Source organism: Pararge aegeria, chromosome 13 (assembly GCF_905163445.1).
Source record: "Pararge aegeria chromosome 13, ilParAegt1.1, whole genome shotgun sequence".
NCBI classification, from domain to species: domain Eukaryota; kingdom Metazoa; phylum Arthropoda; class Insecta; order Lepidoptera; family Nymphalidae; genus Pararge; species Pararge aegeria.
The window spans coordinates 8,163,359-8,188,237 of NC_053192.1; the positions used below are offsets into that span (position 1 = coordinate 8,163,359).

At 35.5% G+C, this 24,879-nt stretch overlaps 1 protein-coding gene across 1 annotated transcript in view; it reads left to right on the forward strand.

Annotated features, from left to right (window-relative positions):
• The first annotated feature begins 2 nt into the window (after positions 1–2).
• The window catches only part of LOC120629035 (clustered mitochondria protein homolog), a 36,214-nt gene continuing 11,337 nt past the window's right edge, over positions 3–24,879 (forward strand). Inside the window, exons 1-16 of the mRNA XM_039897773.1 lie at positions 3–265; positions 16,380–16,598; positions 16,686–17,329; positions 17,422–17,583; positions 17,712–17,865; positions 17,949–18,082; positions 18,160–18,296; positions 18,716–18,945; positions 19,273–19,409; positions 20,341–20,535; positions 21,225–21,437; positions 21,804–21,978; positions 22,166–22,271; positions 22,363–22,868; positions 23,476–23,678; positions 24,470–24,676. Coding sequence (XP_039753707.1) covers positions 145–265; positions 16,380–16,598; positions 16,686–17,329; positions 17,422–17,583; positions 17,712–17,865; positions 17,949–18,082; positions 18,160–18,296; positions 18,716–18,945; positions 19,273–19,409; positions 20,341–20,535; positions 21,225–21,437; positions 21,804–21,978; positions 22,166–22,271; positions 22,363–22,868; positions 23,476–23,678; positions 24,470–24,676 — 3,543 coding nt within the window. The 5' untranslated portion in view covers positions 3–144. The remainder of the gene's footprint in view (positions 266–16,379; positions 16,599–16,685; positions 17,330–17,421; positions 17,584–17,711; positions 17,866–17,948; positions 18,083–18,159; positions 18,297–18,715; positions 18,946–19,272; positions 19,410–20,340; positions 20,536–21,224; positions 21,438–21,803; positions 21,979–22,165; positions 22,272–22,362; positions 22,869–23,475; positions 23,679–24,469; positions 24,677–24,879) is intronic.

Below are 24,879 nucleotides of genomic sequence, written 5' to 3' on the forward strand. Positions count from 1 at the left end.
GGTCGGATAATATGCTAACTTCAACCTGCGCTTTAGGTTGGCTGTAGGAAATTGAACTCTATCTGTACCGCATGTGCTCTTTCAGCTGAGTGTGGGTTGTGCTTGTCGCGGTCAGTCTGTGCCGGATTAATTTCTCGTGTTGTTATGGCTCTCGGTAGTGAAGTGAATGATGATAATGCTACGAAACAAACTTCACAAAAAGTGAAAAAATGCCCAGTAACCAGCAACCTAAGCGAAAAAAGTGGTAGCGAGAATGTTAACAAAGGTAAGGTTTCCAATGGTCATGCCCTCAGTTATGTAACATTGAGTAATGCACATTTAACTAAAGAAAACGCATCATTTTTTTAATTAAAATATCAATTTGCAGACTAGTCATGTGACATAAAACATGTGATCACATTTTTAAGATTTGTCAAAATCGTTTTTATCATACGTTTTTCTTTAAATTTTCCGAAGTTCTTATTGGAATTTTGTCTTTTATTAAGGTTTTTAACATATCTTTGAGATAAATCAATTATAAGTGGATTAACAAAACTATATAAAAGGTAGTCATCTTCTCTTATATAGTTCTGTTAATCCACATGTTTTAAAAACATGATTCCATGTTACACAACATGTTTAATTATTACATATAATTAAGTTATTCTGTAAATAGGAGTTTGTGGACCCAATGCCTTTTATTTACTGAGAATTTATGTAATCTTACGTATTTGTATTATTTTACATTTGTGATGATTTTGAAAGCAGATAATTATAAATTGGCAGTAACTTTTACTAGAGTTAAATCATTAAAGCTATGTCTAAGTAGTAAGATTAGCATTGAATATGAATAATCTCATATTATGTTTTGTTATCTATTTTTACTTCTTTTGGAACAATTTAATTTACTATTAATACAGTTAAAGTAGGTCCTCTGATAAGGAATATAATATAATATAATAAATCAATCTTAATAAACGAATCTCTGCCTCATAAAAACTTCCATCAAATAATTCTTATTTTAAAATGATTTACTTTAAGTATTAGGATTGGGGCCCATATTATTAGGTGCTATATTTAAAAAAAACCAGATACTGAAACAATTAAAATGATAGTTTTAAAATATAATTTATATTTATACAAGAGGAACCATTAGGAAAGGCTGGCACACAAACTTATACACATCTACATAATATTTCAAACAATTTTACTGGGTTGGTATATATTTTTTCATGACTATCAATACTTTCACATATGCTTATATTATAGATGTAGCTTGATTTAAACATCAAGAAGATGTGTAATCTATTCATTTTTTAATTAATATTCTGGTGTAACTTTTTAATATTAAAACTTCCTCTTTATTCCTACATTTACAGCATTGATCATAAAGGTTGTTTTATCCATGATTTTAACATAATTTTTATAGAATGGGCATAAAATTCAGATATTTATCCTTAAAGAGAGATTACTTTCATTGTGTATTGTCATTCTGATGAAAATTTGTACACTAAAATCTAAGGAAAATTACAATTAAAAGTCCTTTGTACCAACAGATTTTCCTGTGCCCTGAAGTTTCACCTACTTTAGCTTTGCCTCATGTGATGTTATATACTTCATAATTTTCCTCAATGCATTAGAAATGTAAAAATGTAATAAATTGAGATTTTGACTTGCATTGGTTAATTTAAATAAATATGTATTCAAACTCTACAGCTTTGTAGTATTAAAGTAGCAGCACATTATAATGGCAAGGATGTTGGCAAGCTAGATTTTGTATCAAGTGAGTTCTTGTTTTAAAATAAGATAAAAAAAAAACTATCTGATAATAAGCTACTATTCATTATGGCCATTAAAGTGAAACTCAACTGTCTGAATATACTCAGACTCTTTCCAAGAAGGCCTTTAGGATCATTTGTAGATCAATTATTTAAGGTAAAAACACTAATAGCACATTTTAAGGAAACCAGAAATCATATTCTTTTTTTAAATTAAATGAGTAACAGTAACATTTAAACAGCAGCATAGAAAAAGAATAACTAATTTTTTTATATAAAGCTATTCTGTGTGAAATCATTAATGTTCATCTTTGCTAGTAAAAAAAAAAACTGTAAAAATATACTGCAACCTTGTGATAACATCACAGTTACTAATTTACTGTAAATAAAGACATTTGTTGATTAAGTAATTAACAATTATGCTCACATAAAATGATTTGTGAACGCTTTTTCAAAGTGGTCTTTAACAGTGTTATGGGCTCTTAAACCGAAGAAAACAGTGTGTACCCGCAGCCAGTTCTCTACCCTGCTGCTAAGTGCAAGTTTGAAAACAAGCAGTAAATGAACCCAGTCAACAACAACACAGTTAAAAGTTTTCACCCTAAATATATACTGGGTAAAACAACCTTTACCAATTAAACCACTATTATCAGTTTGGTTATCAAAATTAACCTTAACTGGTACAAACAATCTATCGTGTTTCTTTCCTCAATGTAACTATTACCATGCAAGTGATTCATTCTTGGCTGTTGCAGTAAAACTCTGTCAGATCCTTTACAATTTAAATCGGACCAGCCAGATGTTTAACCTATTCAAATTATAAAAAATGTGGTGATAGCCCAGTGGGTAGGACCTCGACACGTAGCTTTCGGGGGGCCGAGTTCGAATTCCTCACCTCTAACTTTTCTAAGTTATGTGCGTTTTAAGCAATTAAAATATCACCTTCTTTAACGGTTAAAGAAAACATCGTGAGGTAACCTACATACCCGAGAGTTCCATAATGTTCTTAAAGGTGTGTGGAGTCTACCAATCCACACTGGGCCAGCGTGGTGAATTACGGCCTTAACCCATTTATTGTGGGAGGAGACCCGTGTTCTGGAGGCCGATAATGGGTTTATATGTTGATGATTATGATGATTAGGCACGTTGTGAAGTTAGCATCTGACAATGCTCCAGTGTCGAAGCGATACGTTCGTAGAGATTGCGTATTGGAAGATCTATAATGTGGCGTTTATGTAGGTAGTATATAAAAGTAATAAAATACACCGTACTTCGGAGAAAACTTTAAACCGTTGGTGCCGGGAATTCTTTCTTGTGATAATAGTCTACTACCCTTTTAACGTTCAATACACGCTAGGCACAGGTCTCATCTCTCATTTATTTATTTATTTCAAACAAAAACATAAAAGAATACAGATAAAGTCGGTGATTTACCCACACTAGGATTCCCTGTGTCGTGGAAATCACTAAATAACTCATTGGAGGGAAGGTAGACCTACCATGGCGCTTGTGTTTATAACCGGGACCGACAGCTTAACTTGCTCTCCGAGGCACGGGGTTGACACTGCCAGTTTCCTAGCTCTGGGGTGGTACAAATGCTTCCACAGAGAAACGCAAATTTTTGGCCCCTTCCAGGATTTGAATACATGATAACCACTAGACCAACGAAGCAGTTCAATGAATAAATCAATGGTTAAGAATTCAATATGGAATAATTACAATGCCAAGAGACATTTCACGTTGTACTCCAAAAGCTACCACACCCGAAGGAATGAAATATAATTATAAAGAATGTCAGTCATCATCATGTAGGTGCAAATGTAAAATTGTACATGTGTGACACATATGTTGGAGGTAACATGACAACTGACAGCTCTTGGGAGAGTGTGGATCGTGGTGTGAAGTTAGAAAATATTTCTTAACTAGCTGATCGCCGCAGTTTCAACCGCGTAAACTGTGGGTCGTAACGCAATGTCATAATGACTTAACAAATATTAAATTTAACTTTTTATTAAGTCCTTACTATACTACCCAAAATTACTGCAAAGATCAAGGTAGACTTATCTTGATAATAAAATGACTTTGGTAGAAGGGCTGAAAATCCCAGTTTAACATTTCCTTTTGATATTGAGTTATTTTGACTTATTTTTGGGTAAGTATATAGCTCGCGGTTTTTTCGCGTACTTTCAATTTTATCAGTGCATTTAGGACCTGTCTTCACTTTACGTTTTTTCTATAATTTGATATATTTTACTAAAATTTGAACCTAGGTATGTAACTTCCGGATAAACAACTTTTCTATTGGTATAAAAATGGTTAAAATCGGTCCGGTAGTTTTGGAGCCTATTCGGTACAAACAAAATTTATTTTCTGTTTATATTCTTAGCATGGAGTATAGTTCTGTTTTGTATTCTTAGTATATATAGATGGTCCTTTGACGTGTACGTTTTTGGGATGATATTTATTATATTCGAACCAACTGCCTCTTAATACCGAAGCTCGAAAACTATTTAAACACTTATGTCGCGCTGTTTGGGCCACTTTTCGGGGTACCAATTTGATCAGCTAGATTTTTTTTTCTACTCTGAAGTGTCGTATTGTAATATTAAGTGATGATGCAGTCCTAATATGCTGATGGGCTAACCTGTTGACTTAACTGTGTTAAGGGTACGAAAGTTATATATATTATTTACAGTCCCACACACCTAATCGGTTTCTAACTTTCAAACGCGGCATTGTAAGCAGACTCCACAAGACTAGACTAGGGAAAATTTACAAATTATGGTTTCCTAAATTGCTCCTCTACTGGAGTTCGGACCCAGGACCTCCCAATTATAAGCCCGCAACTCTCACCACACTATGCTAAGTAGATCGACACTGTAATGACTGTGATGACTCTGCAAGTCGTAATCTTAGATTATTGTTACTGCGTCAAAATTTACCGATTACGATTGAACGCTTACATTTGGGTAGGCAAAGAACTTTATACTACATTTGTCTGGAAAGGGACCTTCCTTTCCTTCTAAAATCGAGGTAACAACTATCTACATCAGTACTGTTAAGGGACGCAACGTGCTAAAAAGTCCTTACAAAACCCTTTGTCATTGATAGATTCCGTTCCGTAATTTAAGAGCTAATAAAAAGTAATAATAATAAAAAATTACCTTAACCTATTATTATATATTTATTAAGATATTTTAATAACTTATAACGCATATAACTTGGAAAAGCTTTAGGTGAGGAATTCGAACTCGGCCCCCAAAAGAGAAGTCGAGGTCCTACCCATTGTGATATCACCGCTTCTTAATAAATAATCATTAAAGTATTTAAAAAAATAAGTTTTATAAAATGATGCTTGCGACTTGCGGTTTTTTGGATTTATTCTGAAGTTTGAATGAAACAAGTTATAATTTAAATACCAGATAGTTATTTATGATAACAACGATAAACACAGTATACCTAAAGATCTATATAAAGCTATGTATGCGGAAGTGAATGTGATTTAAAATGCGTGCGACTTTTTTCGATAAACGAATCGTTTTGTATGTTTAGTATTTAATAATAGTTAGTTATGTGTGTTTGTTCTCTCTCTACAACAAATAAAACTGTTACGTTATGTTAAGTAAATTGATTTGTTTTTCCCGCAGTTAAAGAAACTATACTTGGAGCCAAATTTGTAGAATAATGTTAAAAAACAAAGCGTGGCTTAGCAACCGGCGACAAGCATAAGTAACCTTTGTTTGGTTACACGAATTTTCAGATTTTTACAATAATTGAATCATTTGTTATTAAAATTATAGTAGATAAATGTCGAGAAATAAAATTATATCGAGACATTAAGCGTAACCGACAAAACACAAATTACCTATACACAAGAATGACCATTGAAACTCTTTTACAGATAAATTTACTGTCAAATTATATTTCACCTCACCATAATGTAATAATTAATATGTATGAACGATTCATAGGTGTTCATTTGAATTGGATTCCTCGCAGTTTCAAAATCTTTTTGAAGGTAGAATCACGCTATAAATGAAAAAACTTCAAGTTTAAATGTGTTCATACGATCTTGTTTCTAGGCCCGGCTGGTATAACATGATTGATCGCTTTGGCGTACCGTAGAAATACAGTCTGGCCTTATCTTATCTTGAGGGGAACAATACACAATTTATCGGTTTCTGAAAAAGTTCCTTTAACAATGCCAAAGAGTTTGTAAAGTCTTATTTGAATAACTAATAGAATATTTTGAATGTGAATAGGTATGGTGTAGAGGATGTTTCACAATTGCAGCTTTACTTTTGAAACCATAATAATACATTTAGCACGTGACTAACTTCATTGATTAATGGCTTGGCAAGATGACTTTTTCTTTCTTTTATTTAATAGCTATGTCAGAAGGTTACTCTGAACTACTTCATTGATTTAATATGTTACTCTGACTTTATTATTGACTAGCTGTTGCCCACGTTCTTCGTCAGCTTTTGTTACTTTTTTTTTTTACAAATTTCCGTAAGAACCCGTTACAGTAATTTTATAAAGTGGGTTAATAATTAACCGAAAACGAAGCATCCTCAGGAGATGTTAACTTTACAGTGAATAATATTGAAGAAATTATAAATTACGCATAGAGATACTCCTGCTTTTTGCGGAGTATGGCAAATTAAGCTTAATTTTTATAATATTTAGAAAATTGAGGTTACCTTTGAGAGTACGTTCAGCTAAAGGGTTAGGTTATTATCAAAATCATGTGATGATAATCGTAAAAGACCGCCAATCCGCATTTAACCAACGTGGTGGGCCTAAGCTCTAAAGCACTCTTTCTAATGAGAAAGGAAGGCTGACCTAATAGCGAATACCTCATTTAATATCTTTCAATCTTTTAGCTCAACAGTAGGATATTAATATGAATAGACTTGTATGAATGAATATGTAAAATTATGTGTAAATCTCTTTCAATAAGCTCAAGTAAAATGTGTACAAAAACCAGACATGTACCTTACTAGGAGTCGAAGAAGCCATTTGACAAGACAAGATAAAATTTGTCAGCAGTAAATTCTTGATAATTTACGACTTACGGGTAAGATACCTAACTATAGTACGCCTTGTCGTCTCGAGCTTTGTTTTGTGACAATATGTATTGATGTAATAGTTATACAAGGTTGCTCATTTTATAGTGTGAAGCCTGCAATATGTAAATAGTGGTGCCAGTGGGTCGCTATGAGATAACTCGGTGAAGTTAATCGCCCTTAATTTTCTGTTGTGCCTATCTATTTTTAAAAACACATTATCACTATATTAACTTTTTAATTGCAGCTTATGGATTATAATTATGCCGGTGCCATTGAGCGTACTGCCTCTTTGCGCTGTTCTATAGGTGTATTACAAAGAGGAAAGATATGTTTGTTTGATTTATTTTTAAAGTCTATTAACTTTGGAACTACTAATAAATTGAAGTTATGTATAAACCACAGTAGAACAATACAAATTACAAACTTTTAATTAAAAACTATAGGTAGGTAATTTAAATATAGTTTATAACTTTCACATTAGTTTTATAAATATAACCTAAAATAAACTATGTAAAACTAAACAAAATCTAAAACGTCTTCAAAAGTCGAAACCACCGCAGCGACGCACAGTTCCAGCAAACTAATTCTTTGGCCCAGGTAACTGCCCGCTCTAGGATCACCGGTAGACTCGATAACCCTTTTCGATAATTCTAAACTCATAAATTACAATAACTTTTTCACAATCGAAGCTATTTTATGACACGTAACATATTCTATATTTAATGTCAGTAATAAGATTTCCTGAAATGGAATTTTAGTCCAAACAGGTAGAAAAAAAAACTCTCAGATTGAGAAGAGACGTAGTCCACCACAGTATAAAAATAAATTTAATAAATAATAGCTGGTAAAGTGCGGATTGGTAGATTTTTGAGAACGTTATGGGGAGCTCTCAAGCATGCAAGTTTCCTCACGACGTTTTCTTTTACAGTTAAAGCAAGTGATATTTTAAATGCTTAATTTAAATAACATTACATTACGAATATTAATTAGCGCGGGTGAAACCGCAGGGACCATTAGACTTTAGGAACATTTGTTTTGGAAGAATTAATAAAAGAAAATTAGTTATGTTGGTTAAGATTTATTAGTACAAATATTTATGAAGTTTCTTATGATCTGTGTCTAGATATAAAGTGAGCCAGTTTGGTGGTTAGATTTTATTAAATTATATATGTACCTCTTCATACTAATAATTAAGTTGAAAAACTTTTTTGTTTGCGTAAACGCGCTTATCTCTAAAACTACCAGTTACGTTTGGAATTTTGTGTCATAGCACTATCCCTTAAGGTAGGCTACATAATATCACGCATGGGAGCCGAGCAAATGAAGTAATTCCTGGGGAGTGTGAGTAGTCGCGGTAGGTAGAATAGAGGATGAAAGAAGAAGTTTATATAGAAACTTATTAGGAGATTTAAGCGAACGAAGTCTTGAGGTAGGTATCATTGCAAATATAAATGTATGGTTGCATGTTTCGTAAGTATTATTAATTACAATATACGCGTCGTATGTCAGTACGCACTTTAGATAGGTAACCAGTATCTATACCCGTAGCGTGAGTAGACTGATGAATACACACTTCCGTATATCCATGTACACGTATAAGATCCTATTACATCACTGAATATTATTATGCACTTAACTCTTGAGACTTTAAGGTAGGTTTTTTTTCTGAGTTTCTGCAATGCTTATTCACGCTCAATGTCTGGTGAATTGTGATGGTGTAACCCTGCAAAGAACGAATACTAGCTTGAAGTACAAATTATTTAAAGCTATTGTACATAAAAGTATCGCCACATTGTTAATGTTAAAAACTTTGCCATATTTATAACTTTTAGGTTATACGTATACATTATATATTTTCCAACTAGTCTCAGCTTCCTTATGAATACAATGTATTGTAAGGTAACACAATACTATTATTGCCTATAACATAGGCAACAATAGTAACTAACATTTGAATATGCAGTCATGTGATTGAGCGTAGTTAAAATTGACTGCAGTACATAAAACCTGAATCAATAATTACAAAATTTATGAACAAAATATACAAACATATTTGATTTAAATAAAAAAAACTAAAACTATACTATACTTCGATCTATTATGTAATAAATGTGTACGTACCTAACGTTGGTAGAGTCACTACAAACATACATACTTGACGTTTCAAAAGTGCTTATAAAGTAGGCCTACTTGAAATAAATTTATTTGAATTTGAATTAGATAGTTTTCAAAGTATTAGATCCACTGATTGCGAATGATTTGCTTTCATCCGACAAGAACAACAAGACAACTTCTGAAAATTTTCGCCAGTTATACAACAAATTCACTGGGACTAACAATATATTTACAGAAATCTGGAGAACTGTATGCATATCCCTGTTGCGTTGACCAAAGATCAGTGACCCACGTAACGAAGAAGTAAACGTCCGTAATCTGATAACACGTTATCGAAGACGGTTAGCAACTGTATGGCCAGATCCTCTGGGCAAATATTAGGGAGAGTACATACGAAAATAGAGAGACAGAGAAAAAACATTTAAGACGTTTCCGTTCTGAACTGTAAGAACAATGCAAAGTTATCTTATTTCTTGCTAGTTAGACACCCTGCCTATAGTCAGAAGAACGTTGATTTTTCCTCCTAGAAGGAAAACTACGGAAGTTATTGTTACCTAGATCAGCATCCTAAATATTCAGAAAACTTTCTGACCGTTTAATTAAAGTTGCTAAACCATAATCAATAACTTTTCTTAGATTTGCTATAAATATGCAATGTAGTTAAAAATCTTTGTCAAAGAATCCAGATATGAATATTATAATCAAGAAACACTTGTTTGCTTTATGGCAGATCAGCGACGATATCTACCGTCACCACGTCAAAACTATGTATGGGTAAACTGTACATTTACGGGTAGTAGTTTAGTTATATATTATAAGGGGGTTTGGTTTTTCTTCGAAATCCTAAAACAATTCTCAATTCTTTTCTTAATCGACCAAATTGCGTTTTGGTTTGTTATTAATAATTGTGTCATTCGACAATTTGAGAAAAGGAATTTTCAGAGAGCACTAAATATATGACTATCCTAAAAGACAAAGGACATTACGAGAAATTGAATTTTGCAAAATGACCAATATTCGCCTGGCTCTAATTTTGGTTTGCTTATCAATTTATCACATTCACTTCCGCACTTATAGTATAGTATTTACGTAACTGCTTCGACAGGTTCCAGATTGTTGTGATGTGATTTTCGTTTGAATGATAAGAATGTTATCACTCGTAAAATGCTATCGTTATGAAGGGAGTTTATATCTGTATTCAGAACATCATGAATACGTAAAATATTGAAGCGTGTTATGAGTTGTTCACATTCGGTCGAAGTGAGACCGAATTAAAAAAATGATGTGTACTTAATATTTTTCGTAGTTTTATTTTCTACACAGATTTATTCAAAGACTTATATTAAGTTAATCATTCTTCACTAACACTCACAAAATAAAATGAAAGATATTCCTTTTTATAAATGAGAAGCTGAGCTGTTACAAGGTCATGTCAACTGTGTATTATTGCATAATCCTTTGCTTTCTTAGGCATTAACGATACGTAGATAGAAGATACTTGCTATACAGGAAGAAGCTCAAAGTTCTATTTTTAGACAATGTAATGTGACAATGTGATGTTTATAATAAACCTGTAAACATTTAATCAAATGACGGTTTGAGCAATAAGTAGTAACACCTACTTTAGCCCTTGAGTCCCCTAAACTTTACAATCTGCCGAACTTTAGACGACACCTAACGTCGCGTCGTTAGATTGCTAGGTTTAGTGAAAACGGGTTTTAGTTGTCTAAACTGTTATCGGTCGCGACATCGTGAGAAACAAATTTGTACGACAGATTAACGTGTGGTAGGGCACCTGCGTAAAATAGCAAGAGAAAAGGTTTCCTGACATCGTGTCCCTTTTACGCTTTTGCTATGTATAAGATTTATTTAGTAATAACTTGGTTATGATATGATTTATTGTATGCTAGCTGTTGCCCGCGACTTCGTCTGCGTTTGATTTTGTTTTTTGATGTGGCATTAAATTTAGTATTTCTAAAAAAAATTAAAGTATGTAGTATCGCTAAGCCTTAAATGAGGGGTTTGCTGGTGTCCGCTGAGGAGTTCTGTCCTCTATCTCCAACCACAGTTAGGGCAAAATTAAACACATATTGTAACCTCTAGTACCAAAATAATTATTTCCATCGATTATAATTTGTCGGAGTTATGGTGTAAAATCGTCAAACACTCATCCCCTCTCCCAAAGGAACCGAGCTTAATGTCGGGATAAATAGTATCCTTTATTACTTCTAACAAGCCTACGTGTACAAAGTTTCATGAGGATCGGTTAAGTACTTAGTTTTTGCGTGAAAGCGTAACAAACAAACTTACATTGACATTTATAATATTATTAGGGAAGTAGGGATAGTAGGGATGAATGTATAGAATAATTAATAGATTAATATTTAAGTGATAGTCTCGTGGTTACGACTCTCTTTCAGGAGGATTGAGTTCCGTCCTCGTAATATAATAGACTTTTAAAACCACCACGTTGCTCCAATGCAGGTTGGTGGGCTATAACGACTTTTATCACAAGTTATCGATATTAACCGAAACCGCCAGCTTAACGTGCTCGGGATATAAAAGTATAAATATATCATCATCAGCAGGAGCAGCATCTAGCAGTGGACGTCTATTGGTTGACATGATGTCAAGCCATGTACGTCAACTGCTAGACATAGGTATTTTTGAGAGAGTTCCAAATGCCTCGATAGTTTGTACAAATATTTACGTAGTAGGTGCCTAGTAGGAATAATGGTATGAATGAAAGTAACCTGAAATATTCAGATTTATAACATTGTATCGGTTCATTAAGTAAACAAACAATATTCCTGATTTCGCTAGTCAATTGGCCTTGTATCGAGCAATAAATGATTGATGCCACGGCTTCGATTGTTTATTTAAAATATAATATCTTCATAATGTCAATCTAAACCAAGTGCCAGCGTCGGCGTGTGGCCAACCGACAAAATTCTGGCTCAAGACTTATATAACCCCTTTTAGCCTGGTTGCCGTGCACGGTGTAAAACATACCTCACTGCAGTAGTGACCTCACGACGATATACATGGCGTACCGTTGAATTGTACCTACGTGTTTATTAACAATTCAAGTGATATTGATCGTTTATTATTGACTACGTACGTACTCAGTTTCCATCAGGGACTTCGACCGCGTGGAACGCCGCTCTGTTTTCCGCGAGACTGAAATACTTTCCGGGGTCAAAAAGTATCTTGTATTATTCCAGAATATAGTCTTATCTCCGTGCTTATATTGATTAGAATCTTTTTTGTTGGTATTGCAACGATGCACGACTGATTCAACAAACATCTTCGTGAACCTTTGAACTTATCAATATGAGCGTGATTATTTTTTTCGATTTATGGGCAAAGACTTGGCATTACCGTTGATATCACAATAAAGAAATAGGTGACGTTTGGGTCAGTATCATTCATCTTTCATCATCATATTGTTATGATAATAATAAATGCTAATTTAAATACTTACCAATTAAGTAGATAGAAGTTTTAACTATAATTGTAAATAATCTGGACATCATTGCAAACTGTGAAATTTGTCCCCATCTTTAATTATTAATGCTATAAAATAAGAATAAATGAAAATCTACTCTTAATATTAACTAGCGTACAAAATTTATAGCCGATTAGACATATTAATAGACCGATGGAAAAACCGATGGACGTTGGGTTCCAAAGGTTCTGGAATGGCAACCTCACAACGGTAAACGTAGCTTTAACTCATCTCGAGGTGGAAGGATGACATCAAGCGTGTCGCAGGGAGCCACTCGAGCCAAGACATGGTACATGGTCGTGGTATTTAGAACTCCCTACAAAAGACCTATGCCCAGCAGTGGACGTCCTTTGGTTGACATAATGATAATGAGACGAATAAAAGAAATACAAATTGCATGACTGAATACTCGAAAGGCTGAATGAGTATCTAATTATTCATCAAACAAGGCTAAGTTAAATTAAAAACTATTTGTTCATCTGTAATGGCGTAAATTGTATAATATATTTTACATTCACGAGTAGATACATTGTTAAAATCTGAATGACTATTAACTAATAGTTACATGCGATAGGTTCGTCATTCATCGCCTTTTTTTCTTCATTGACTTGTGTGCTATTTAAATAAGAAGGTTATTGTGACTTTATAAATAGCCGAGTGTTAATTAAAAAGATCTGTATTATATGTATGATAAAGATACTTTTTTCCTACCGTGTTCTTTCATCTGCGAACTCCGAAGAGATTTATACGACTTTAATGATAGCCTAGTGGTTATTGCTTCGGCCACCTTTTCGGGAGGGCTGAGTACGAACCCCTACACTGTAACTTTTCGGAGAAATTAGATTTTCAAATTTAAGCAGTTAAAATACCGCTTGCTCTAATGTTGGAGGAAACCATCGTCAGGATAACTGCATCTCTGTGATTTCTTCATAATGTTCTCAAAGGCGTTTGAAGTTTACAAATCTGCACATGGCCAGCGTAACCGAAAGCTCTGCCCTGTAGTGGGCCGGTGATGGGTTGATAATGATTGTGATGAATTTGCGTAAAATCAGACAAGCATCAATCACAGTCGATCATAACCATGCACGAGAAAAAACTAATTAGTGATAAACTGCTAGAACTAGGAAATCTGTGTGCTTTATTTCTTCTATTCTATTGGGTCTATTTACTAGTAAAGAAAGCTTGTTGGTCCTTAAAATAAGTATCTTCCAAACTCGCACACTGGTTCTAATTCGGTTTTACATAACTACTGACATTAACGTCTAGTATTTTCAACTATAATTAACAAGAGAAAACGATGACACCTTTTATATCCGTAACTTAAGTTAAGACTTCGTCTTGTCTGTTTGATCATCGATGTTTGCGATTCCCGAAGGATAAAATTAAGGATTAGAGTCAACAAAATAGGAACCAAATCATTATAGTTAACATTTTTCTGACCATTACCTATGTTCCTATATAGCCGGTACTTATATATAATTTCAACACCAGTTGACGGCTGAGTGGCGCAGTGGGCAGCGACCCTGCTTTCTGAGTCCAAGGCTGTGGGTTCGATTCCCACAACTGGAAAATGTTTGTGTGATGAACATGAAAGTTTTTCAGTGTCTGGGTGTTTATCTGTATATTATAAGTATTTATGTGTATTACATTCATAAAAAAATATTCATCAGCTATCTCAGTACCCATAACACAAGCTAAGCTTACTTTGGGGCTAGGTGGAGATGTGTGTATTGTTGTAGTTTATTTATTATTTATTATTATTATTATTAGTCAAGCAACGAAAAACATATGAGTAAGGAATAAGAGCTAGAATCTAAAGCTGGGAGGTAATTGATTATAGATCATCTTGTAGATGACTGAAATTTGCATAATATTATATTAATCAACACAGTAATAGGTTAATTTTTACATGAATTATATTTTACCCGCATAAAATAAAACCAAAACTATGAAAAATTTTGAAATATTAACTGTGTACCCACACTATTTACCGTTTATGTTCCCTATATGAAGTAAGTATCAAAGGTTATTTTAAGAATAAATAATTTTTAAATCGGACAATTCGTTTCTCAAATTTGCGTAATCAAACAAAAAGAAGATTTAATTATTAAAAATTACAACCAATACGACCTAAGTCTTGCAGTCAAACAGACATAGATTTATGTTGGCAGTAACTATTAAGTTTTAAAAGCTAAAAAAAATTACTATGAGTTACAGTTATTGTCAACGCGTTATAACAATATGCCAAAATTTATGACGGAGTAAATTTATTAAAACTTGAAAAGAATAATAGTTTTCAAAGAAAACACTCAAAACATAGTTTTAAATAAACTGCAGCAGTAAGTAAATAGCTTTACGGTCAAGGGAAGACCTAGCATAATAATCCGGGAGTTACAGGTTAAATATTCAGTCACCGGCGCGACGTGGGGTTCTCTTTGCATAAAAAATTGATTTGTATTCAGAGGGTCGGCAGCAAATACTGTTTTATCTGAATTTAAAATTTCCGATTATACAGACAGTATAAGAGAGAAAACAATGTTTGGCCGAAAAACACGGATTGAAAAAATATAACTACGTAATCCAAGATTGTTGTAGTTGTTTTCTTTATCTTTAGTAAATCTTTAGTTCGGTTTTTTTAAGTAAAATAATACCATTACTTCGTTACTACGCTAAATTTAGATACTATTGAACCTTTACTCGCGCTAAGTAGTTCATCTTGTTTTCCGCTGTGTGCGTTCGTTGGACGATAGCGTTCACACGCAAAGGAAAGAAATCGTGTCAACGCCTGTTTATCAGAAAATTTGATTTAGTATCTAGAGGCATGAGCGTCTTAGTTTTGTTATCTTGGTCGGTACTCGGTACGCAACGAGTATAAAGTCAACATTGCGCTAGATAACTTCCTCCATTCTCGCATGCCTCTGCTTATTGTCTAATATAAATTTATCACGTCATATAATCATTTCTGCGTTGCTCTTTTCAAAGGAGCTTTATCGTCTTATCATCATAGTTGTTGTTTTTCTTATCACGTTCTACCTACCTAACCTAAACCACACCTACGTGTTCGATTATGTCTCGAATGACTAAAAAGTAGGTCGTCAAATAAATGTTTTTTCCCAATTTAGCCCACTACCCTTTTATTGAGAGGGGTTAAGGATATTTTATTTATTGAAACCGCGTGGCATAGCTAGTGTTGTCTCATGTTTTGTGGAACGTTAGTAAAACCAAGAAATAGTTTGCTGTTAAGTAATAAACATATAATAATATTCACATATTAGAGAATGACAATGTATAATATCGGCCGCATTATCCTTTTCACAATGTACTGTGTACAAAAAGATTTTTTTGACTCGGTATATTTGTTAAGTAAAGCGGTTTGTGTATAACAGGGTAACCACCAATTAGTTACTTGGGCTTAGTGCACTGAATTCAAAGTAAGAAGTCTGAACAATCAGCGGCGTCGATGGCGTCTATTGTTGGCGGCATCCCGTAGCCATCTATTATTGACTCGCCGCTGGAGATATTTGGCGTTCCGCCAGCTCTAGCCTCTAACCACGTGTTCACCAGTCACGGGACGAGACATGCGTGCTCGATTTTTGACTTATCGAGAGCATTGCGTTTAACTGCAATTCCCAAGTGTAGAATCTCTTACCTGAAAATTATAAGATGAAACGTCTAGCTCGAATCTATTTCATTATGTTATACTTTTCTCTTATTTAAAATATAATTGGCATTTCAGAATTCAGTTATTTTATTTAATGAATGATACTAAAACATCTACTGAAGCATAAACTAGAAATGTATAGTGCTCCATCACTTCTCTAAGCTTTAACTTGTAGAGTCCAAGCTTTAAATTTTTATAACCTTTGGATATTAATGAAATATTTATTTTCTGGTCAATGAAGATATTTGTATTTCTTATTTTGTCAGGTTCTAAGCCCGAGAAGGCTGCTAAAATGAAAAAGGAATCAATCACCGGCGTCAAAGTAGTTAGCTGTAGTAATGGTCACGCAAGTACACCGAACGGGCGGGCAGATGACGAGGGTGGTGGAAACGTCGCGATACCACGTGTCTCTTACGCAGCAGCTGCACGCAAAGCTCCGTCACCACAAATAAATAATACGCCCCCGCCATTTCCGCTTAATACAGGTTTGTCGTTGTTTTGGCTTATAGATTAATATAAAACGTATTGTGTAAGCGATTTCATGTATTAATTATACTCTTTTCTATTTTTAGAATTCCCGAAAAGTACAACGATCAGTGACAAATCAATGCAAACTACTCGCGGTACTTCAACTACCAAACTAAATGGAGAAAGGTCACTATCAGATGATAATAAAGATGAATTAAGTACCAAAGAATCGATCATGAACGGCACCGAAGATGCAAACAAAAATAAAGTGGTCAATGGTGATCTAAAAAATATGTCTGAATGTGATATTAGTAGTAGTGATAATACTAAAATAGTTTCTAATGGAATTAACAGTGACTCTGATGATGTTAAATCAAATATGTCTAATGATGCAAATGAAAGAATAGTTTTAACTGAAGACTTACCATTAAAAGTTTCTGAGCCTAAATCATGTAGTAGCAAAAAGAAAGAAAGTAAAAAGAGCATACCACTGGAGAAGTCTAAAGAATCTGAAAATAAAAAACCTGTATCCGAAAGTACTGAAGAAGATAACAAAGTAGAGGAAACTTTTAAACAATCCGTTGATGACGATAATAAAGCAGTTGTTAAGGTTGTCAACGGCGATAACGAGTCCACTCCAAGTGAAGATGGCGACGAGAAGAAGAGAGATGCAGAAGTTGTTTTTATTCAGGATATGGGATTCACCGTAAAAATTGTGAGCCCTAGGGCCGAACCTTTAGATATTCAGGTTATTGCTATATTTGATTTATTTCTTAAGAGAGAAACTGCACTGTACTAGTATACTGATATATGAATAACTTTAAATAATTTATTTTTTAGGTTTCGAGTATGGAACTTGTTCAAGAAATACATCAAGTACTAATGGATCGTGAAGATACGTGTCACAGAACTTGCTTTTCTCTTCAACTTGATGGTGTTACTTTAGACAACTTTGCGGAGTTAAAAAATATTGAAGGTCTCAAAGAAGGTTCTGTTATTAAGGTACAATCATTTAATATTCCTCTAAGATTATTCCAAGACAGCTATTACTTGATTTTCCTTATTATCGGTACGAAAATGCTTTTTAATTATAATGGTTTAATAAATATAATAATTTTTTCTCGTTATAGGTCGTAGAAGAACCGTACACGATGCGCGAAGCTCGAATTCACGTACGACATGTACGCGACCTGCTAAAGTCTATTGACTATGTGGATGCCTATGCTGGCCAAGAGTGCAGTTCCCTTGCTTTTCTCAACATTGTTACACAGGGTGATATTTTAGGTTGTTATAAACTTTAACCAGACAAATGAGAATACGCATTTAAAGTATAGAAACTCTTCTTATAAATTGTATTTGACTTTCAGAAAAAAAGAAGTCACGGCCAGAGAGTGTAGACTGTACTCCACCAGATTTTATAATGCCTGGTAGTTCAGAAAGGCCTTTGTTAGCCCTCCATCCGGGGCTCACAAAAGAAAATAAGGCTCCACAGTGCCTTAAGGTAAAACCTTTCTAATATGCCACTTTTTATATCTAAGATTCATTTTCATTTAAAATTGCTTGTTGCTGTATTTACAGGTACTAACTACGTCTGGTTGGAATCCACCACCAGGTCCGCGTAAGATGTGCGGTGATCTATTGTACCTGCATGTCGTCACTCTTGAAGATCGCCATTTCCATATAACAGCGTGTCCGCGCGGTTTCTACCTCAATCAGTAAGTGTAACTATACATTTTATTTTTATTAAGTGCAAGTCAGACCTACTCTGCTAGAATGTATGCACGATGTCTTTTTGCTATTTGGTACCAATCAGAAACGCGGGCTCGAACCATCGCGGCTTGTAATTGTATATTGACGGGCCTAGCCTTTATCTTCAAACCAGCTTTTGCCCGCGGCTTCGTACGCAGTTTTTTGGGATTTCATGAATCCTGCAGAAACCGTATATTTTCCTGGGAGGCTGTTAATCCAGGGTATAATCTATCTCCATTCCAAAATTCTGTCAAATTGGTTCAGTAGGGTTTGCGTGAAAGAGTAACAAACATCCATTCATCCATCCATACAAACTTTTACATTTATAATATTAGTAGGATTAATATTTAATATTGGTCATTTGAAGATTTTACTTTATTTACAGATCCACCGAAGAAGTGTTCAATCCACGTCCTTTTAACCCGTCCCTACTTTGTCATTCCTTAATCGAGCTTTTGAGTGTAGTGTCTCCTGCTTTTAAGAGAAATTTCGCTCTGGTGCAAAAGAGACGTATGCAAAAGCATCCATTCGAAAGAGTCGCTACGCCTTATCAAGTTTATCAGTGGGCTTCGCCGATGCTGGAGCACACAGTTGATGCTATCCGGGCGGAAGACAGTAAGTTGTCATAATATCACTTTGAAAAATACTTCACACCTGAGCCGGCCGCAATTACTATTAAAACGCAGTCGGCAGCGTCTCTGGTGTATGCAGTTACGGTTGCATGAAGTTTGATTTTAAATCTACTTAAAATAATAATTACTAAGTTATTATCATACTTTGTTGTTTGAAATTTATATTAAATACAATTTTCTTTATTTGGCAAATTAAATCTGTTAAACTAACACAACACAACTCAGCGGACATTATCAGCAAAAGAACATTAGGTTACAAGTTCTATTGAAACCAATGAATTTAATCTGATTGGTGCTTGTCTGCATGCAGCGTTCTCCTCCAAGCTGGGCTACGAGGAGCACATTCCGGGGCAGACGCGTGACTGGAATGAGGAGTTGCAGACCACCCGCGAGCTGCCACGAGCTACGCTCCCTGAGCGACTGCTGCGGGAACGGGCTATATTTAAGGTAGCACTCCACGTGCTTTGATAGTGTGGTGAGCATCGCGTAAGCTGACCAGGGCGAGTCGCTTGACTCCTGATATGATGTCTCGAATACTGGCCGGGAGCACTACGCAAAGTTACCTTGTATAAACACGCGCAATGGCGGGTTTAGCAAGCTCTTTTTCGGCACAACGTGTTCTGTGCCTTACCTTCTGTTGGCGTGAGAGATGCCGTTCTCAAGTGCCATGGCCCTATAAAAAGTCTGTGACTTTTTTTTATAATAATCATAATTTCTGCCGCAGTACGTTCGTTGATGGATATAAGTCTGTCATGATAATTTATGTCATTTGTACATAACGACTCTCTGCTATTCTGATGTGATATGGCCATCTCGTCTGTCACTTCCGGTGCGGGATCGCCACTCCAGCATTTTAAGAATCCAATGTCCTCCAAATCTTTCCTATATGTGCCCTGCCCACTGCTACTTTAGCTTCGCAACTAGCAGTGCTATGTTGGTACCTCTGGTTCAACTACAGATCGCCTCATTTTTGATTTGATTATGTACGGATACTTCGAGCAGAGCTCTTGCCGACTTCAACTGAGCTTCTCATGAGGATGAGGTTCTTATGAGGCTATAGTTAGGGATTAATGTTTCGAAGCCATAAATAATCACTGGCAACACGCTCTATTCGAAAATTGTGACCTTCAGGCACTGAAAAGTGAGATATTATTACTTTTCCGAACCGAACTTTCAAAACTAATGAATTTATTGTATTTCTGAGATATGTACGGAATCGAAAGAGTGCCATCTAGTGACAAAACAGTTTCTAGTCCTGTGAATAGATGGATCTTATTCGATTCCATACAAACTTTCAGGAGATCTAAGCTTTAGAAGAGCTCACACTAGGTACTCTTGAATATTATGTCATGACGTTTACATGAAAAAATTGTTTCAGGTGCACAGTGACTTTGTGGCAGCCGCAACGCGCGGTGCCATGGCTGTCGTCGATGGCAATGTGATGGCCATCAACCCTGGCGAAGAGCCCAAGATGCAGATGTTTATTTGGAATAACATATTCTTTTCGCTCGGTTTCGATGTCCGCGACCATTATAAAGACCTTGGTGGGGACGCTGCTGCATTTGTTGCCCCGGTAAGCTTTTAGAATATTGCTTATCATAGGACTGCATGCTGTAAGCGTTTATGATTTTCAAGTAAACTTTTTTTCTGACTAGAATATGTTAATATTCCTTATCATTATGTCGTTTGTACCTTCCGTACTACCGTTTATGTTGTACTAATAATATAATGCCCGTTTTGCTCTAACGAGTAAAAAGGCAATGCCTAAATAAGTAACGCTTAATTTCCCAGTGAAACTTTAATCAATAGTTATAACCTAAGAGTTGGTGAAACGTTTTTATTTCTATAGACATTTCCTAAATCATTCGATTTAGATCGTCTAGGTTTAGTGAAAACGGGCATCAGCCGCTAGAGCTGAGTGCAGATGCACGGACGGAGTCATAAACACGTGACATAAGGTTTATATTAGGTACTATAATTGATGCTTGTTGTGTTGTCATCTCTATTAACCATTATTGATACAATCTAATAGGACCATTTTTTTGTACTGTAAATCAGGATAAGTTGTGTTAAAATTTTAAGATTAAATCGCTGTAAAGAATTTTACGGTCTATTCCATCATCCAATCATGACAAAGAATTCTACTAATAATAACTTACAAGGAATTCATCATAACTAATATTTATATATCGTCATATTGAAGTATATATCTCTCTTGTGCATTGGTATACTTTAATTACTTATATTAATATATATCCGCAGCGGAATGACTTGCAAGGTGTGCGTGTGTACAGCGCAGTGGACACGCCAGGGTTGCACACGCTGGGAACTGTAGTGGTGGACTATAGAGGGTACCGTGTCACAGCTCAGTCTATTATACCTGGTATTCTTGAAAAGGAGCAAGAACAAAGCGTTGTGTATGGAAGTATTGACTTTGGGACCACTGTACTTTCGCATCCTAAGTATATGGAACTGGTGAGTTACAAAGGATCCAACTGGAAACCTAATTCTAGTTTATAATTGTATAGGTGTTTGCCTTCCCATTTATTTACTTTTATCCTGATCGAATACTTATTCTAATATGTAATTGCATTAAAGAAATGTTTACCTCCTTAATTATTTTCATATTTATCGTCAGGTATGGAACGTTCTTCGACGATACCTGACGATAATAATTGAAGTTATTTTAAAGCAAAACAGCATTTTATTGTCAAGCCGCTCCCCGATCAAAACAACATCACTGCTTTGCGATGGAAAGCAGTGATGATGTTTTGATCGGGGCGCGGTTATATATAATAAATGAGGTTTTGTTTTAAAGGCTGGTTTCAATGTTTTTTACAGCTGAGCAAAGCCGGTCAACAGCTCAAGATAATGCCACACTCTGTGATCAGTGCGAATGGAGACACTGTTGAGTTGTGCTCTAGCGTGGAATGCAAGGGTATCATCGGCAACGATGGCCGCCATTACATTCTCGACCTGTTACGCACCTTCCCTCCCGACGTCAACTTCCTGCAATGTGAGTATATTGAATAAACGGCGATGCAACCGAAAATTTACGCGATTAGGGGATGTTACATGAGATGATAATTCAACTAAAATATGGAGCTTCTAGAGTTTTAAACGTTTTTTTGGCATGCAAAAAAGCAACATCAAACTCAACGGTTATTAATGTGTGCATATTAACTTTTAACTTTTGTTTGCAGTGGAAGATGACGATTTGAGAGAGGATATAAAATCACTGGGCTTCCCAATTATACATAAGCACAAATTGTGTTGCCTTAGACAAGAATTAGTTGATAGTTTTGTTGAGTAAGTATTCTTTAACAACCTTTTGTTTGTAGCTAATTTTTATATCATTTATCTAAAAACTCAAGATAAAAATACCTTGTTTTTTTTCTAGGGCACGTTACTTCATGTTTATTCGTTATGCTGCATTCCACTTGCAACAGTTAAGTGCGAAGCGTCAGCAAAAGACATCTGAACAGAAGTCTATTGAAGATAGTAAGGATAGTGGTAAGATTGAGGCTGCAAAAGAGACTGAAAAAGAAACTAACAAAGACGATAAGAGTCAGAATAAGGAAATTAAAAGAGAAAGCAAGAGTCAGGATAAGGAAGTGAAGAGAGATAGCAAGAGTCAGGACAAGGAAACTAAAGGAGACAGTAAAAGTCAAGATAAGGAAATTAAAGATAAGAAACAGAAGAAAGAGGAAAAGAAGGAGAAGCTAGACACTGCCAAAAAGGATGACGCTAAAGACGCGGAAAAAACAGAGAAGCTAGAAATTAAGGATAAGGATGATGAATTGTTGCTCAACGAAAATTATTCGGAGATTGATACCGATGTTGCCAAAAAAATTGTTGAGAGCATAACAGATTCAATATGTAGCGGAGACAAACAAGAAAATGATTGTAAGTAATGAACCTTGTTTACTTTTAAATGTTTTATGTTATGCTTGGATAGTATTGATATTAATACTTACATTACTACACATTCAAAAGAAAATACCAAAACGACATAAAGCATAGATAAATCAAGTAAATTGAGCTAAATTTATATGTTTATGTTAAATAGAGCTTACTAATGTCTAAGGTGAAGTAACAAAAATCGTTAATCGTATTGTATTTGGTACGGTAAATCTTTATAAATGAGAAGATTAATTCATTATAATTACTATTGATTGAGTTATAATTTAATGTTACATTATTTTAGTCATAATGGTAGAATTCCGTATAAATTGAACGGTTTTTTTATACTCGCCGCTCTGGAAGGTCTTTTATGAGATAAATTGCTCGTTATCGCGGAGGGAGCAAAATAATCAGTTACTCCACGTTTGAAAGGAGAGGTCACGCCATAATATCACACCTGCGTTTTCGTGCAAATTTTCAACCAATGACAAGACTTTAGTCGCATTATTGGTTGGCAATAGGACGCGCACGCCACTATAAACGCGGGCTAGATTAACCGGTTTCGTGTTGCTTTAAGTGATAGCCTTAATGAATAAGAAAACATTCATAGCTGGTGAGAGATCTCGAGCCGTGGTAGCGGCTGCTGCGAGAGCGGTGGCCTCGCTCAAGGAATCGGAGTTTGACGTGCGTTTCAACCCCGACGTGTACTCGGCGGGCATCAAGCACGCAGCAACGCCCGAGCAGCTCGCTAAACAACGCCACCTGGTGAAGGAGGCTGCGGCCTTCTTGCTGACAACACAGATTCCTGCCTTTGTGAGTGTCTTTTCTTATCTGAAATTTCATGAGTACATTAGTGATTGGGCTGTGCACAATAAGTCAAATTAAATTGTCTTAAAGGAGTCCTAAATGTATTTATTAAAATTGTTAACTCCCATAAACGTATGGGAGCTAACAATTTTAATAAATACAAGAAACACATAATAAATACTTTACAACTAGCGCCTATTATCATAATCATCAAGCGTCGAGAGACCTCGAGACACTTGTACTATAGTTAAGTATGTGTCTCCTTTCACATGAGACACGTACTCACTAATGAGAAGGGTATGTTTCGTATTCCACAACGCTGGACGCAAAGTGCGGATATTGGTAGACTTCACACGCCCTGGAGAACATAATGGAGAATTCTCTTAGAGTTCTCTCTCTCTCTCTCGTTGTGTTACTTAATCGTAAGCAAGTGACATTAATTGATTAAAAAAAAGTTTAAAGAAATTCAATATAACTTCCTTTGACGGTGCAATCTGCAAAGCAAGTCAGTCTGCATGTTTGAGAATTCTTCGTAATTTATTTATTTATACTCTTTATTTGTACTCCACAACAAGTGTAGATAAAAAAAAATGGGGTGACTATTCTCAAAGACGTGTAGTGACCTGACCAATCCGCTAGTCCTACATACCTAGGTGCTACGTGCTGCGGACTAGCGGATACATAGCAACTTAGCCTGGTGGTCGGCTACAACCTAAGCCTAAGGTGAAGGAAGAGGAGGAGAAGGGGTTCCTGTATTGGGGCGGTAATATGTTTACATGACTCAAATGATTTGTCAGGTGCGCGAGTGTCTGGAGCACACATCGGCGCCGATGGACGGCGCTGGTCTGACGGAGGCGTTGCACGCACGCGGCATCAACGTGCGCTACCTGGGCCGCGTTTGCGCCGCACTCAAGCCGCACGCAAGCCTCTCGTACCTCTACAGCATCGCTGTGGCCGAGCTGTTACTGCGCGCCGCAAAACACGTGTACACCAACTATCTGCAGGTACACGTATGCGAACTTAAACAACCCCCCCCCCCCCCCCCCCCCCCCCCCCTCCCAACTCTATCGTTCAACCAGTGCTGTAATTACAGTACATCAGTGGCGTGCACAGAGGGTATGCACAGGGTAATGGGTATGCAGATGACATAAAATGAAGAAAATCTCCGGTACGAGTTATAAAAAACATTCTAAGAGTAATAAAAAGC